At 33.3% G+C, this 18,139-nt stretch overlaps 1 protein-coding gene and 1 long non-coding RNA gene across 2 annotated transcripts in view; one reads left to right on the forward strand and one right to left on the reverse strand.

Moving 5' to 3' along the window:
• LOC137616379 (diuretic hormone receptor-like) overlaps positions 1-14,299 on the forward strand; it is a 399,151-nt gene extending 384,852 nt beyond the window's left edge. The window contains exon 11 of the mRNA XM_068346068.1: positions 11,875-14,299. Coding sequence (XP_068202169.1) covers positions 11,875-12,094 — 220 coding nt within the window. The 3' untranslated portion in view covers positions 12,095-14,299. The remainder of the gene's footprint in view (positions 1-11,874) is intronic.
• LOC137616380 (uncharacterized) overlaps positions 1-18,139 on the reverse strand; it is a 504,367-nt gene that overhangs the window by 157,121 nt on the left and 329,107 nt on the right. The gene's annotated exons all lie outside the window — the stretch shown is intronic.

The raw sequence follows: 18,139 nt of genomic DNA on the forward strand, positions 1-18,139 counted from the left end.
TCATCTCTGTCTTTCTTCTATTTATCTTGACCTGTGGTTTTCTGCTAATAAGGACATCGTCATCAGCTAATATCCCGTTACCAATCCAGTCCAATCCTTTTCCAACATCACCAACTCTTCTATGCATTACAAAATGCATGAGGAGGATAAACAACATAGTATTTTCATGACAACTGACGTAAGTGTGATACCTCTGTAAATATTGCAATCAGTCAGATCTCCTATTTGCCGTTTTCACCAACACTCCTAGCTCCCATTCATCAGGCTTTGCCTCTTCACGCCACATTCTACAAAATAATCTCTTAAGTAATCTGGGAGTCATATCATTTTCGGCCAATATTATCTCAGCAGTTATTCCATCATACCTAGAGGCATCCCATCTCTTCGAGTTTTTTTTAAAGATAGCTTCGACTTCAAACACACTGAATTCATTGATGGGCACATCAAGGTATTCCTCAGCTTCAGGTATATCAATCAAATTAGTCCCATTATATCTCCTATTCATGACCCCACTAAAGTGTTCCATCCAACGTTGCCTTTCTTCATCTCCTGTTGTTATAACAGCTCCATCTCTCTTTTTGATGGGTATATGCTTCTTCTGCTTTGCTCCCGTAGAGATTTCTATAATAATTTTATGTACAATTCTTATACCATAGCCACACCCTGAATCCATAGCTTTGTCAGACTCATCTGCTTTCCTGTCTAAATATTCTCGCCAGTCATTTCTGGCTTTTCTTTTGACCTCACTATCAATACTGGAATGCTTAGCATGCTCTACCTGGCAATTTTCATTACTTCCTCAAAAACTTCCAACAATTAACTTCTATCTTTGTCTCCTTTTTATAGTATCCCAAGTATCATTCGTTAATTGTTTGCTATTTGTCTCCTAAAGTCTCTAAGACTGCAAATCGATTCCTACATTCAATTACAAAGATTTCTCTGCTCATCCTCTAGAAGCTAGTTGTATCAAACCTAGATATTTTATCTACATTTCTGTTGGGTGCATTCGGTTTTAATTTCAGTGTAGCAAGAGGAGCTAGTGGTCACTACCAATATTTGCACCTCTATAGCTTCTTATACTTCTCAGAGTCCTCCTTCTCTCTTTATCAATGGCTATGTGATCTATTTGATTTTTGTAATTGTCACAAGATGAAGCCCATGTATATTTGTGGATGTCCTTGTGCTGGAAAAGAACCAAAACTTATAAAATCTGCCCCATTTTCATTTGCAACTTCGCAAAGACCCTCAACACCCATCACATTCTCTATACCTCGATTATTCCTTGCAACTTCAGCATTGAAGTCACCAATCACAATTTCCGTATCTCTCTCTGGGATCTCATCTGTTACACACTGCAATTACTTATAGTATTCATCTTTCCTGTCTTCAGGGGAATCATTTGTTGGTGCATAGTTAACTATAGTACTCATATTGCACTGCTTTGATTTAAACTTTGCAAGTGACCATCTGCTATACAGCTCTTCATTCCATTAATGACTTTTCTGCTCTTGGTGTCGTCATTCCTACCCCTTCTCTTCCAACTCCATCTGTTCTTCCTGAGTAGATACTGTAGATATGTATTGCCTTGGTGTGAGTTCTTTACTGATCCTTTTACAAAGTGTTTCACTTAGGGCTAAGATATCCAAACTGTAATTCATAAATTCATTCTCTACTTGCTGTAACTTCCAAATCTGCTTCATGTTTCTAACATTCCAATTACCAATTTTCAATTTTTCTTTTGGATTTATTAACCGGGAGATTCTTAGCACCCTGCAACGCCCGGGACGGGGGGCCATTCTTTCATTTTCGCTTTTCAAAGAAAGATTAAATCCATAGAGGATTCGTTGGTTAGAGTCATCAAAGGACAGCCAGTTCCTTGTGATGCGCAGTGCCTAACTAAGGCAAGTGACCCCTGCCGGTCCATACTAACTCCACTAAGATCATCCGCCAGGCATCAGAGGTAGAGGAGTATCCAGAGCACCAAACGGATACATACCTTTTTCAAATCACAGATGTAATTAAAGGTCCTTTATTTATGAAACCCAGGCCTTAACGAAAATGGTTAGTGCCATCTATAAAAGAACAGAAGCAGTTTTTTGAGCATTCAGTTGAAGTAAATAGACAAGACTTATCTATATTCAGGCATTTATTTTGCTACGTATATGGCTATAATATATATTGAATTGTTCACTTATATTTCAGGTTTTGTATTGTACATATTTTTTCATTAGTAATGGGTTTTATTAATATCTTCTTTGAAAAGAAAACCTTTTTCTTTTACCGTTTTTTACAAATCAATATTTTTTTTCTCTTGAAGTATATGGTAAAAAATATTTTCAAATAACTATCATTTTTGGTTAAAATTATTAAGAAAATATATAGATACATATAAGAATAATATAAAAGATAAGAAAATTACAAAATGTATTACTTAATAACTTAACATTATGAACAAGTTGTTTTTTCATTTAAGTGTCCAAAATTGCCTCGCCATTTTTCGAGGCTAGGCAAAATTGGACACTAGATATTCCAGATTTTTTCATCAATTTTTTATTTTAAACCTTCCTTTAGTATCATTACTAATTTTCTTTTAGAAAAAATAATTTCTAGCATTATATTTGAGAAGCCCTAAAATGAAGGCGAGGCAATTATTGGACACCCATATTCAAAAAATTTTCTAGTGCTATTTAATACTTTTTCAAAACCAAACGTACTAATATTTATAAAGTAGAAGGTTGGGGAATTTCTAGCAGCATTATAGTTTTTGAAAATTATAAATAGTTTTAGAGATATTGCATCTGTCCAGTTTTTGCCTCGCTTGTCCAAAATTGCCTCTGTTCAAAATTGCCTTACCCTACTATATTAATCAACAATTCATGCCAGAAAAAAAAAAATACAAAAATAGAGTACTTGTGATTGACGCTTTGAAGTATTGCTACAGTATCTTTTAAAATACATGCTTTATTATCCGTAATCCACTCTAGAGAAGACCGACCTACAGTTCAGCAGTCTACAATGCCTCTTTTTGCCTAAAAAATATCAAAACAGCTTGCATGGAGGTGAAATATGATAGCCGTCAATCGTTAGACTCACGTTATTTGAACTCTATTTCTCTGGTTTGATGTTCAGGTAGATTCAAGTGACAAGTAATTCAGGCGTGGAAATTTTTATAGCATGTAGTTTACTTTATTTGTTAACCAGTAGGTTTCTGTTAGTTAATAACACTGTACTTGGTATAAAAAAAAACGCAAAGTACTGTACAATATTATTAAACTCAAAACAAGCTTTAAAATGTTTGCCTTGGACTAGAATGTAGGATTTAAAATTTGGTCCTTTATTCTTTTAACTCTGAATTTGTTTAGATAATACACAATATCCTAAAATTTATTAATGTGAATGTTTAATATGTAATCTCCATCGAAATTTCTATATTCCTGATATATAAATATATAAATAAATAAATAAATAAATATATATATATATATATATATATATATATATATATATATATATATATAATTTTCACGAAAGGAATAGTTGGTCACTAATAATACGAAAGTATAAACTCCGATCAAGTCTTTTCACTCTTTTCATGGCTATAATATATATATTCTTTGATCATCACATGACAGCTATATTGATTTACACACACATATCTATGTGTGTGTGTGTGTGAGTGTGATGACCAAAGAATATTTATTATAGCCATGAAACGATAAGTGAAAAGACTTGATCGGAATTAATACTTTCGTTTTATTATTATTATTATTATTATTATTATTATTATTATTATTATTATTATTATTATTATTATTACTTGCTGAGCTACAACCCTTGTTGGACAAGCTCGAGGGCTCCAACAGGGAAAATAGCCCAGTGAGGAAAGGAATTAAGAAACAACAATTAAAGTAATTCACAATTAAATAAAAGATTTTAAGATCAGAAACAGCATTAGAATATATAGTTCGTAATTGAACTATAAAAACTTTAAAAAACAAGAGGAAGAGAAATAAGATGGAAGTGTGTGCCCGAGTGAACCCTCAAGCAAGAGAACTCTACCACAAGACAGTGAAAGACCATGGTACAGAGGCTATGTCACTGTCCAAAACCAGAGAACAATAATTTGATTTTGGACTTTCCTTATCCTAGAAGAGCTGCTTACCATAACTAAAGATTCTCTTCTACCCTTACCAAGAGGAAAATAACCACTGAACAATTACATTGCAGTAGTTAAACCCTTGAGCGAGGATAAATTGTCTGGTAATCTCTATGTTGTCACGTGTATGAGGACAGAGGAGAATGTAAAGAATAGGCTAGACTATTCAGTGTGTAGGCAAAAGGAAAATGAGCTGTAACCAGATTGAAGAATCCAATGTAGAACTGCCTGGGCAGTCAAAGGACCCAATAACTATCTAGCGGTAGTGTCTCAACAGGTGACATCAACTATTCCTTTCGTGACTATTATATAATAAACATACATATACATATATATATATATATATATATATATATATATATATATATATATATATATACATATATATATACATATATATATATACATATATATATATATATATATATATACACACATATATATATATATATATATATATATATATATATATATATATATATATGTCTGTACATATATTACTAGAGCCATATTTAGTATTGACTTTTTAAGCAGCTCACCAGTTTTTATCGCATTAAAATCTGATATAATATTCAAATAATATTCAATAATCTTGTAAAGTTTCTTTTTAATCAATATCCCTATACTGGCCCTTACACGAGACTGTCGAACAATATATTCAATGGCTGCGAAAAAAGCAAAAAGGATAACCACAATCGTAAACATAAAAGATAATCTCTCGATAATCCCCTTATTTTCCATCAAAAGCAGAGTAGCTGTAGGCAGTGCTATTGATGTTGGTTGTTGCCCGAAAGTTTAGGAGGCTTTTATGCTACTCTGAAACCCGTCTTTCTGTGCCTCATTGGTTTTACTCATTTTTATACGTATTCCCACTTATCTTTATCCGTATTTTACTAAATTCCTTTTCACCTGTTTTTTTATTTTTTTATTTTACCTTTTCATATCTTTCTTAATCCAAAATAAATATAATATTGCTGATAATAAATATGACGCCATAAAAGCATATACTAATTTAAAATAAAAAAGGTAAATAAACTAAGCAGATTTTACATCGAACTAAACCCTAAACAAGAATTATCCTCTAAACATTAATGCTTAAAATTTATCTTAGAATGTCGATAAATGTAAAAAAAAAAAAAAAGTAATATGAGGGACGCCAATGACTGGGCTAACTCTTCTGTTTTATAAAAAGTACTAAACATCACTGAAATCCTGCAACATTTAACGATATTTGATGGCTAACAGTCAAGAGAGTATGCATAATATTATTTAGTTACATAACTAAGGAACCAAAGATAATTAACAGAAACCTTATAGAGCATGTTACACAAAATACCGTACAAATGACCATCGATTATCGGTATATATTGGAGCATGATGTCAAAATAACGGAAATAGTATCTGGCAAATCACCGGTATACCAGCATTTGTAATATTGCGAATGAAAAAATGAAAATCTCATAAAACCCTTAAATATTCAATACATTCATCTTCGCTGTCTTTTCATGTTTTTTTTTTTTTTTAATGCAGGGTTTTCATAAATCTAATAGAGTATTTCTAAAAATACGCGATGTCACAGAGATGGGGTAAAGATGAGATGGTATTCTACTTATGGCTCATGGAAGTATATTATCACTTAATATTAGTGCAACAAGAATCGCAATAAATTAAAGCATTAAAAAAATTGTTTGGAAAACCTTTCCGGAAAAAGTTAATTAAGCTCGTTTTGCACTGACATTTCTCTTTTCTCAAACTTTGCTAATAAAAAGAATAAAGAATATTAAGGGTAAAACAATTCTTACATAATACATTTGCAAATATTAAAATATGAAAGACAGTTTCATGACAAAGACAACTCAAAGAAACCGAACATAACGTGCAGAAAAGTATGGCAGTATTAACAGAATCATAAGAGTATATTTGGAAGAGTTCTTACTTACTCTTACTTACTCCGGGGGCCTCGGACCAGGCTGATCCATTGCCGCTTTGACCGTTCTTCTCCAGAGAGCCCTATGCTCCGCAAGCTCCATCCACTCATTGGGGTCTATTTCCAGGATGTCCAAATCTTCAGTTAAGTTATCCATCCATCTCTTTCTAGGCCTTCATCTTGGTCTAGTACCTATGGGTTTACCTAACATAACTCTTCTAGTCAGCCTTCTCTCCTCCATTCTAGCATTATGTCTTGCATATCGAAGTCTCTGCAATCTAATAATATTGGAGATGGGTAGTAGTCCTGAGAGAGCTATCTGTGATGCGTGGTTGGGCATTATCTTTTTCTTTCATTAAGCACCACTTTAATATTATTTTAATTAAATAAATGTATCTCTTCAATCCTTTCAGTGCAATAAAATTATTATATCTAGACCCTCAGGAAAGTGGGTGATGGTAAAATGCCGTATAGTTCCTTAACTTTACTTCTGGAACTTTGATGTACATTAGCTTTACAGTAATCTTCTACATGGGTTTTAAATACAGACTGGAACAATATAAATTCTTGAAGATTGGAGGCTGCAACTGTAGACTTCTGCTACCACTTCAGCGTTCTGGATGCGAAATCCTTGAATCCTATTTGGGCGATTTGGGGATCGCTTCTTCATAGCTGTGTCGTCTCACTGCCACGCTTCTTGGTAATTTCTCCTTCATCGAAGATAATCTTCTACCTCCCTGTCGAAAGGTAATTTGTTGGCAGTTAGGGAACTCGGTCCCTTCGTTGTCCGTCTTTGTAAATATCTTGTTGTTAACTTGACGTTTCGTTAGTGCAGGCCAACTGTGCACCAGAGGTAAGGCCTCCCCCATGACGGGGGGAGCGGGAGAAGGGACAACCGTTTATCGCGGTTACTTGTAGGGAAGAGCTGCTTCCTCGATGCGTTTGTTGCTTAAGTATCCCAGAACAAGGGCGTTGTAATTGCGTCACGTCATGTGACTCTTCTTGTGTTCTATTGGTCCCTTCTTCTGACGTAATGGTAACGTCATACATATGTCACTTTCGATTTCTCGGCAAGCTAACCGTCTCGCATTCCATTTGCGTTGTTTTGGCCAATTTATCGCTTATGTCAGCACTTTTCACAAACAGTGCCTCCCGAGTACCACCTCGCACTGATTTTATTTTTCTCGTCTCTCTCTCTCTCTCTCTCTCTCTCTCTCTCTCTCTCTCTCTCTCTCTCTTTATTTCAATGTCTCTCTATCGTTTAACTAACGAATAAAACTCATAAAATACTTGATCAAATACACATATCACCTTATTCAGTATGAAATATTTTCCTTTACATGACATATCAATTCATAATTGTGGCGCCTGCGCCACTCTCCAGCTTCGTCATCCCAAACCGGTCCCCAGATCCGCATCAAGATACTGCGTTGAAAAACTTCAAGTTTATTTTCTAACTGCCTAGTGAGTGCCCATGTTTCACACCCGTATAGGACCACTGGACGGATAATGGCGGTATATTTTTGTGTTTTTGTGGGCCTAGATAAAATTCTGGATCTTAAGGTGTTATCGAGTGCCCATGAACATCTTCTCCCTGCTGCAATCCTTAGTCTAACTTCTTCCTGGATCATGTTGTGTGGCGTTACGGTGGAGCCAAAATATTTAAATGTGGATACTGCTTCCAGCTCTGATCCTCCAAAATCCATATCTCCAACTAGATTTGGTGTTCTTGAGACCTCCATTATCTTAGTTTTTGCATTGTTTATTTTCAGACCTGTACGTTCTGTATTGATTTTAAACTGTATGTATGTTACTTCGATGCTAGGTAGATGTTCTCCACAAAGGTCCACATCATCGGCATATCCAAGTCTATCTATAATGGTATTATCCAGCTGGATGGGTAATCTGGTAGGCGGTGTATTTCGCATTATCCATTCCAGTACTAAGTTAAATAAAAGTGTTGATAGTGTGCATCCCTGCTTTAGTCCTCCATGGAAGTTAAAGGGCTCTGTCGGTATTCCCCTGACCTTGATCCTGTACGTTGTATTCCGGTAGCACATTGGACCAGATTTATTAATTTCACTGGTATGTGGAAGAACTTCAGTATGTTCCATAATGATAGTCGATGCATACTGTCATAGGCTTGCTTGAAATCTATGAATAGATGGTAAGAGCTTTTGTTGAACTCCCAATATTTCTCTAGAGCTTGTCTTATGGTGAAAATTTGGTCAGCTGTAGCTCAGTTTTGGTCTAAAACCTGCCTGATAGTCACCAATTATATCTTCGCAATAAACTCGTACTCGTTTGTACAGAATATTTGCAAGGATTTTGCAACCAACTGGGAGTATGCAAATGCCTCTGTAGTTTCCACATATAGTGCGATCTTCTTTTTTTATGTAGTACTGCCAGAATCCCTTCCTCCCAGTCTGATGTCATAACTTCATTCTCCCATATGCTATACTGTAGGGTGACCATACGTCCCCCTTTAAGGGGGACAGTCCCCCATTTTAGATTCTTGTTCCCCTAAAAATCACTCTCTATGGGGGACGCCTTAATGTCCCCCTTCCAGTCATATGTCCTACATTAGTCCCCCAATTGCCAGTGCATATGTGTTTAGTTATATGAATTGATGACGTTTTCTATTTTTTTACCAAATTTCTAAGGTTCACTTTGCTGCATAGCTTAGGCTCCGTTTTCTTTATACAAACGAAAGAAGGGAACTAGGTTGCAGCTTTTTAACGATCCATTTTCAGAGATTCGGCTTTATTTCATGCACGGTCAGAATACAATTTTCCATGAATCCACATTGAAAATAGAGTCCCAAAAAGTTTCTATGATGGAAGTTTCTTGCATCTTAAAAGACTTGAAAATGAAACTAACAGAACGAAAAAAAGAACTGTTCATCCCAATTGTAATCACTAAGATGCTCCGAGATTTGGAGAGGAGCAGGAATAATAATGAAAATTTTAAAATTGCAGTAGAATCTTTTATGAAATATCAGTGGAATAATTAGATTAGTGGACTGAGCCATTTGATGAAGTGAAAAATTGTGATTGGGCCCTTCTTCGGAGTAATTCAATTTGTTGGTCTCAGGTTCAGAAAACAGTGAATTTTATTCAAGGGATAAGGCCTGATTTAGAAATAGATGATAATTAACTTTTTGACAAAATTACATGTGTGAAAAATTTCTTGACCGATGAAAAGATGCAACAGTGGAAAGTAAGTGATGTCGAGGTGGATAGAAAATGGGTAGATATTTTCTGCTACTTTAATAATAAAAGCATTCCTTTCATAAACATAAAAAAGGTTATTGAATTTTGTCTTCGTCTACCTGGTTCCAATATATACTCCTATAGAGTGTTCTTCCTGATGAACAACTTCTGGACATCAGAAAAAAAAGCCAGTTATAAGTATCTACGCTGAAGTCTGCACTAATAGTGAAATGTATTGTATAAGATTTTGTTTCCTCATTTTATGCAATATGTACAAATTTCTTTAAGAATTGTAGAATAATTTTCCGTTTATAATGTAAGCAATAATTTTTTAATAAAAACACTGTAATTGATAGCTGTTCTAAATTATCATAGTTTGTTATTGAATGTACTTAGGATAAAATAAATCTGGTAATGTACTAAAGAATTATATTTTTTTTCTCTCTTTGTGTGACTATCTTTACAATTTTACCTAATAGAATAAATAATTTTTATTTAAAATGCCAGTAGTAATGTCTTAATAAAAACACAGTAAATAAAAGACCTTTTATCAGAGCCTGTTTTTGAAAATATCTATATATTAAACGTCTGCATTTATGCCATGATGACTCAATATGAGTGCAAATGCACATGAGCTATATATACTTCTGTCCCCCTTTGGCTGTACAAATAAATGGTCACCCTAGCTATACATTAAGCTAATAATCTTCTCATGAAGTGCCTGGCCCCCATACTTGATTAGTTCTGCAGCTATATTATCAGTCCCATCTGCTTTATTATTTTTAAGTTTTCTTATAGCATCTGTAATTTCCTCTCGGGTTGGTGCCTCCACATTATCGATATTTCCCTCCATCTCCATTTCATCCACTGGGTTATGAGGTGGTGGCCGATTGAAAAGTTCCTTAAAGTGTTCTATCCACCTCCTTTGTATTTCTTCTTTTCCAATAATTATGTTACCTTCTTTATTTCTGATTAAGTTCATTCTTGACTGGAATCCATTTCTCATCCTATTAATTCCCTGAAATTGCTTTCTCGTTTTCCCATGCGCTCTATTTTCTTCAATTTCTCTCAGTTCCTCTCCTACCTTCTCTCTTTTCTTTCTTCTGTTTGTGCTTGTTGCTAAATTTCTAGACACTTGAATCTTCTCTCTTATCAATGTTAGCCCTGTCTTCTATCCATTTCATCCTAGAGCGTTTTCTTCTTTCGGCAACACTTCTACACTCTTCGTCAAACCAATTATTCCTTCGACGTGCATTGATACATGGTCCTAGAGATTCCATAGCAGCTTCAGTCACAACTGACTTTATTGTCTCACAGTCCGATGTCATTTCCTCTTCTTCCAGTAGTCCAATTCTATTTTGTACATTTATTTTGGAAGAGTTCAGTAAGGTTAAATGTTAAAAGAAAGGAGGGCTTCTTCGTGAACACAATATACGAGCTCAGATTTGTATTGATAATTATATTCTGAAACAGATCTTTACGCGAGAGGTAAAACAACTAATAAATATTTCATAAGACAAAATCGTTAAGAAGCTTTGGTTTCATAGGTTTACTTGTACATCGTCAAATGATTTATGCAAGAAGTGGGAAAGTAAACTTTTAAAATGTATAACTGCACTAGGGTCAAAGTCTCAGACATTATTTTTTAAATATTATTCATGATACAAAAGCATACAATATTTGTATAAAAAAAATAGCAAATATTGCAAAACTTTCACAAAACAAGCTGAAAAGTATAAAAAAAAACGAAAAAAAATCAACTAGAGTTTGTGAATATAAACGGTAAATATGACAGCCCAATACTTCCTATCTAATAACTTTACATAGAACCTTATAAATAAGCTTACGGAAATGTACACAACGAAATACACATGCGCACACACTCATGACTGTTCCCTTTAAGAGGGAGCTACAACATTTCCTTCGTGGCTAAAATATTCCCAACTCGTATTCCTTGCTTCCTTACTTCTTTTTCGTAGTGTCTGGAATATATATATATATATATATATATATATATATATATATATATATATATATATATATATATACATATATATATGTGTGTATGTATATATATACATACATATATATGTGTATGTATGTATGTATATGTATACACACATACATACAAGTACACACACACATCTATGTGTTTTATATATATATATATATATATATATATATATATATATATATATACATATATACATATATATATGTATGTATATATATATATATATATATATATATATATATATATAAACACTATATTTAAAACTTTGTTACATAAATTCAGGGCTTTAAATATGCATATCATTAAGGCCTTCGTGAGCTTTCGCACTTCAAGCAAAGTCCCTCTTCAGCTAAAGATTTCAAGGTGAAGAGGCACTAGAGAAAGTGCAAAAGCCCAGAGCTTCTGCATCAAAATATCACTTAATTTCCTCTGAAACGAAGTTAATTATGCCAATTCAAACAGACGTGGTTTAACTTTATCGACATCAACACTATTTTCAATTATGAAACACGTAAAACCAGATGGTTCTTTTTAATGTCGCAGTTCCCACTGTTTTTCTCATTAGCAGGAAGGGTGGACGGCTGTTCGGAGGCAAGAGAGAGTCCCTATGCACGGACTCCACAACAATGACGACCGTTGTTATCAACGGATGTAACACCAACACCAGCACCGTTGCACCCCTTGCAGTCTCCCCTCAGCCATCCCGGAGGATCTCAAAGGCCAGTTCTCTAGTACCTCTAGCTGACCAGGACATGAGGATATCAGTCACCGATTCTACCATCTAAGTTAGCATTTTAAAAAAGTCAAACCTGACGAGTGTTTCCATTATATTGCGCTCGTTTTCGTCTCCTAGTTGCGATGAAAAGAAAATGAAGATAATGCATTTGGCTTTTGAAAAAAAGAAAGAAATATATATGGCGTAAATACTTAGTACTTCTTTTTAAAAGTGAGTTCACCCTTCCTCATGAGGTAAAGGAATAATTACAGCATTTAAACGGCAGCCTGTTTATTGTTTATACTGCAGTACATTATTACTTGCCGTTTTTAAATCAAATTCAGATGTGTCCGTTGGAGCGATTCTTACACATAACCGAAAAAAACTTCCTGGATCTTAAGTAAACATAAACTTGACAAGGATCACCTGAGGGTAATTGTTTCAATTTTAATATGTTAGAGTAATTATCATTGCGTTCACTGGGGATTTCTGGAAAGCCTCAACTGAACTAAATTTCATTATGGCACACTTTTTTCGTAATTCTTCTTTTCATAGAACTCCTTTACATTAGCAATTTGAAAGCAGAGAGGAGCTAGATTGGCACGGGTATAATTATGAAAATTTACCGTCGTTTTCAAACAACTAAACCATAATAATAATAAAAAAAAAATTGTCATCATAGACTGTTCTGAAGAGGAGAATAAACATAGATGTGAGATCTTCCTGATCCATCCCTGTTAATCTAAAACTTATGTGGAGAGAGATTTCCAAGATAATTAAGAAAGATGAAACAATGAGAGAAATATAACGCGGACAAAATACCACTTTCATCCTATGCACAGGAAAAGTAAAGAACCGGATCTGAAATGCAAATGAAAATTCACGTGGTTTTGAAAGAATAGAATTGTAAAGGTTAAGTATTAAATCTAAAGATCATTGAAACAACCGAGGACCAAAATTTATTTAATTCTTCTTAATAAAGTACTTGTGTATTTACATATGATGCACATGCATGTGTACACAAATAATCTTCAAATGTATGTACAGTATGTAAAAAGATCTTCAAATAACTTTAAAGTAATTACTTTACAAAGAAAATCTTATCGTGCAATAGAGCTAAAGTCAATATAGGATTAACTTGAAGGTGAACACTTGAATGGTCTTTGAATGATGGATTCTACTGTAGAATCATTTACTAAATGGACTTCACTTGTAAATGCATATATAACAAAAGATCAAAGAGAGGCTTCTCAATGAGGAAAACGCACGGTATAGATCCAAAATGTACTCTCTCTCTCTCTCTCTCTCTCTCTCTCTCTCTCTCTCTCTCTCTCTCTCTCTCTCTCTCTCTCTCTCTCTCTCTCTCTCTCTCTCTCTCTCTCTCTCTCTCTCTTCTTATTACGAGAGTGAGTTGATGCTGAAAGAACGGCATCGACATGAAAGAAAATGAAGTGAAATAAAATGCTTTTGAAGTCTATCCAAAATATCCTCTTACCAGAGATGAGAGAGAGAGCACAATTAACTTAGCTAGTATAAAAAGATAAAACGTGACGAATAGAATAATTCAGTAAACACCAGCATTCCAAATTATTTTTGTATGAATATTACCTATTTTGGGATGGTTGATAAATTCCGAAGTTTTACAAAAAATGTGAGGATACGCTATTGCTGAATGAATGTAAGAAAAAGGTTCATTTTCCAGTAATACTTGCTCTACTACTAATTTGTCGATAATGCAATTAAACAGCTCTACAATAATGAAGAGACCTAAAAGTGCCAACGAGTAAAATCATTATATATTTTTCTCTTTCTTCTCAGACGGAGAACGTTGGTTGATATAACGTTTATAAATATATGCGTATATTTTCCTTATCATATTGATACAAATGTAGATATTATTGTACATAGAGACTATACATATATATATATCCTTTACCAGGTGCTGTCGCTCACTGCTAAGTAAAAAAATAAAAGTTCCCAGAATGTCAACGTACTGTAGTCTGTGTATAGAGTTCCTTGTATTTTATATTGCTGTTTATTCCATTAACGTCTTTGATGTTTAGCTTAATATGTCAATCTCGTGTAAATATAAATGTATTTAGATTCCATTTATTTTCATAAAATGAATTCCACTTAGGTTAATATACACATCCAGAAACATTACTGAAATTTCATTTACGAAAGCCGGTGATAAGGGCACGTAGGGGTGATGCTCTTATGCTTGGATGCTTTCGCTTTTATTTTCAAGAATTTCCAAACAAGACTGTATCTGTGCTGCAGCTAATTACTAAGATCCACGTTTGATCTGATTATATATATCATTCATATATATATATATATATATATATATATACATATATATACACGTATATATATATATATGTATATATATATATATATATATATATATATATATATATATATATATATATATACATATATATATATACATATATTCATATTAATTGACACTATACCCTCTCCTCTGGTTTATACTGTTTTCTATATACTCTTCAATCAATACATTGAATTCTAAATGGAAATGATGAAATTATTTTTCCAAGTGAGATTCAAACCCTACTTGATTGGAAGACTTAGAGTTATTGGCGACCTCTAGAGAATGGATTAAGCACTAACATCAGTTTTATAACCAGCATGGGTTCAAACCTCCCTTGGGAAGAAGAATTACTCTGGCCATTTCCTCTTGGATTTCAAGACTTTCAGTGGAGAGCTTATATAAAATGTCAAAGAGAAGTGAAGAGACAACTGTGGCTATTGCAGTACATGTAATTGGTAACTGTAACCTATACAATATATATACATATGTAAAATTTTATCATATATATGTATATATAATATAGATACATATATCTATGTTTGTGCATACATGTGTATATAATTACCTATGTGCGTGATTAAATGTGTATATAGGTGTATATATGATATAAAATATCAATGAAAAAATTTATATGTATTGTTGTATTGTCTTTAATTTTATAAATTACTTTTGTGTTGTTCCTTTGCAGTCTTTTGGGCGCGAGATGCCAAAAAATATTAACCAAAGTTCTTCCGTGTAATATTCAGTAGACCAAGTAGGTCAAATCTACGGTATTTTCTCTCCCCACCTGCTCTTTAGTTCTGGCCTTTGACCTTCTTCTGCTGCCTCCTCTCTACAGGTGAGTTAGTCATCTTAGTTTCATCGTTTCTAACGCCAGACTGCCACGATCAAATTCTCATCTTTTCAATTTTCCCGGTAAATTTATGGGTTTTCTCGTATCTTTATGGATAATGTAATTGATATTCCTCCCACCGTATCTCACTTTAATCTAATCAGACTAGAATTTCTGCTATGAAATTTTCCAGTAAACTTCTGGTTCAGATGCAATTACATATCTTATTCACAGAGCAATTCAACTATTACATCTTATCATTCAATTGCTTCTTATATTTTCAATTACCACAACTATATACAGTAATAATTCTAAACGCGATTCGTGAACAATGTTTTTCCAGCAGTAAGGATACAGCGTTACAAATGAATTTCTAAAATCAGCATTTGTTTTAGTTCTGCTTTAAGACGAATTTCTAAAAACGTGATAGATTTGTGATGCTGTGTTAAGAATAAAAATGGTAAAAAAAAAATTAAACGATACAAGAGAAAATAAAATAAAATAAAATTGTTGCTCTCTCTTAACTGTTCTCCGACGTGCAAACAATGACTAAGTTAGACTAATCTCTCTCTCTCTCTCTCTCTCTCTCTCTCTCTCTCTCTCTCCCTCTCTCTCTCTCTCTCTCTCTCTCTCTCTCTCTCTCTCTCTCTCTCTCTCTCTCATAATACTTTGAATGGTTCGATGACTTATTCAGGTTCTTGAATATGTTAAATACATGTCACTGGTTGAAATGTAAACAATTATTTTCACTACAATATTTAGTTAAATTTCAATAGTAGTAGTAGTAGTAGTAGTAGTAGTAGTAGTAGTAGTAGTAGTAGTAGTAGTAGTAGTAGTAATTTAAAAACTATTGTGTAAAGTTACTAAAAGTTCACCACTCCAAGTCCACTAGAGGGGGAAGTGCTTCAGTAAAGTAATGGAATATACAGAAACGAAGATTTAAGGATTGCAAAAGAAAAAAAAATTATGGATAGAGATTAATGGCAGAAATCAAATCGATATGGTAAATGGGAAACTCAGAACTAACAGCATAACTTATGTTATATTGTTCGACATAAAGAATGTATTTATGCAAACATCAATAATATCAATTAGCGACATATTAACAGACGTAAAAAACTTCCAAAGCCTTAGAGATGAATCTCTGTGTAATCTTTAGTCAAAATGCTACCCACATCAAAACAGCTCTGAAACGTTTTATCAGCTAAAGGGAAGTACGGATGAGGTCAAAGATTAAGTATCAATTGAAAGGAATGGGTGAAAATTCTTCATACTCAGTAAGATAGGTTCTTAAGAAGATATATGAAAAACCCGATAAAGAAAATAAACTATACAAATTATAAAAAAAAATCCTATTTTTTACATTCTCTGAAGCCGAATTCTAAGGACACCCAATACACACTCCCAAATAAAAAAGAAATAATACAATAATAACTACTGTACGTCACCAACAAAAATATTCGACAAACCAAACTCCTTTTCATCCTCATGAACGTGTATCACAGGCATTTGGTAATTCTGTGATATCTCCTGTTATATCCAAAATTCCGTATTTAAGTCTTTACTATTTATTAATTGTATAAAATTGTAATTTTTATGAAATATAAAGCTGGGGCTGTTAGATATCTTTTAAATCTTGAAACATCTTATTAATAAATTCAGATATAATAATAAAAAGAAAGACGGTCAAATGAATGACGAACATGTATGTGCTTTAATAAAGGAAACAGCGTCTTTAAGATATATCAATCTTGAGGGCTCTATGCACTGATGATGAACCTTCCGTGCAGTTATTTGAAGCATCAGTGTTTGTGAAAGTTTTCTGCACAGGTGGTTCATCCACGATTCAGCAGTTCATGTGTGAATCTGGTTGTGGTCATTGTCTATATATATATATATATATATATATATATATATATATATATATATATATATGTATGTATGTATGTATGTGTATATATATATATATATATATATATATATATATATATATATATATGTATATATATATGTATGTATATATATATATATATATATACATATATATATATATATATATATATATATATATATATATATATATATATGAAAAGCCAGCGTGATTATTAGTCCATTAGTCCAGATTAAAGAAAATTCCGTGGCATATGTGGGAATTCCATTTTTATCTACGCAGTTGATCAATAAATATTACACATATCCATTCTTAGCGAGCACAGGTGGAAAATTATTTTTGCCATGCGTTTACGGATTAATAAACAATTCCTCTTAGTGTCTCGAACAGAATTTAATATGGATTATAATTAGTATCATCATTAATACATCATAATTATTACCATTATTGCAAGGTCTCTAGAGACACGATCCCAGAGTGACGTGCTGATGAAGTGGTGACAAATGTGCCAAGAATAGTTGTTTGGGACAGTATTATTTGTTGCCTCACCATAATCAGTGATTCTTGATAAAGCCATAGAAATACTAGTCATTTTCCCACTTGTACTATGAATCATATTATTAAGGAGCATCGTAAGTGATATTTGTAGTACCAATAACCTGCAGTTTTCTACTACTACTACTACCGTTACATTTTTAATTCAATGCAGCTTGAGAAGATATAATTGACTTAAAGATTACAGTAAACACCGAACATATGTAATATGAATTTTATATAAAATGATTAAACGAAGAATGGCAAACGATAACCATTCTCTCTCTCTCTCTCTCTCTCTCTCTCTCTCTCTCTCTCTCTCTCTCTCTCTCTCTCTCTCTCTCTCGAATATATTTTAGCCTGATCTATACCCTGAACACATCTCTTGCTAAATGAGCCTCAAGTTTAGAAAGAGATTCGAAGTCTCAAATTTATGGAGCCCTGTATTTGCTCCAAAATATCAAGGGAAAAATTTGCTTGAGGAGTTTTCTTTATTCTTTGCTCACCCGTTAAGGGAATT

The sequence above is a fragment of the Palaemon carinicauda genome, chromosome 22, assembly GCF_036898095.1.
Source record: "Palaemon carinicauda isolate YSFRI2023 chromosome 22, ASM3689809v2, whole genome shotgun sequence".
Taxonomy (NCBI): Eukaryota; Metazoa; Arthropoda; class Malacostraca; order Decapoda; family Palaemonidae; genus Palaemon; species Palaemon carinicauda.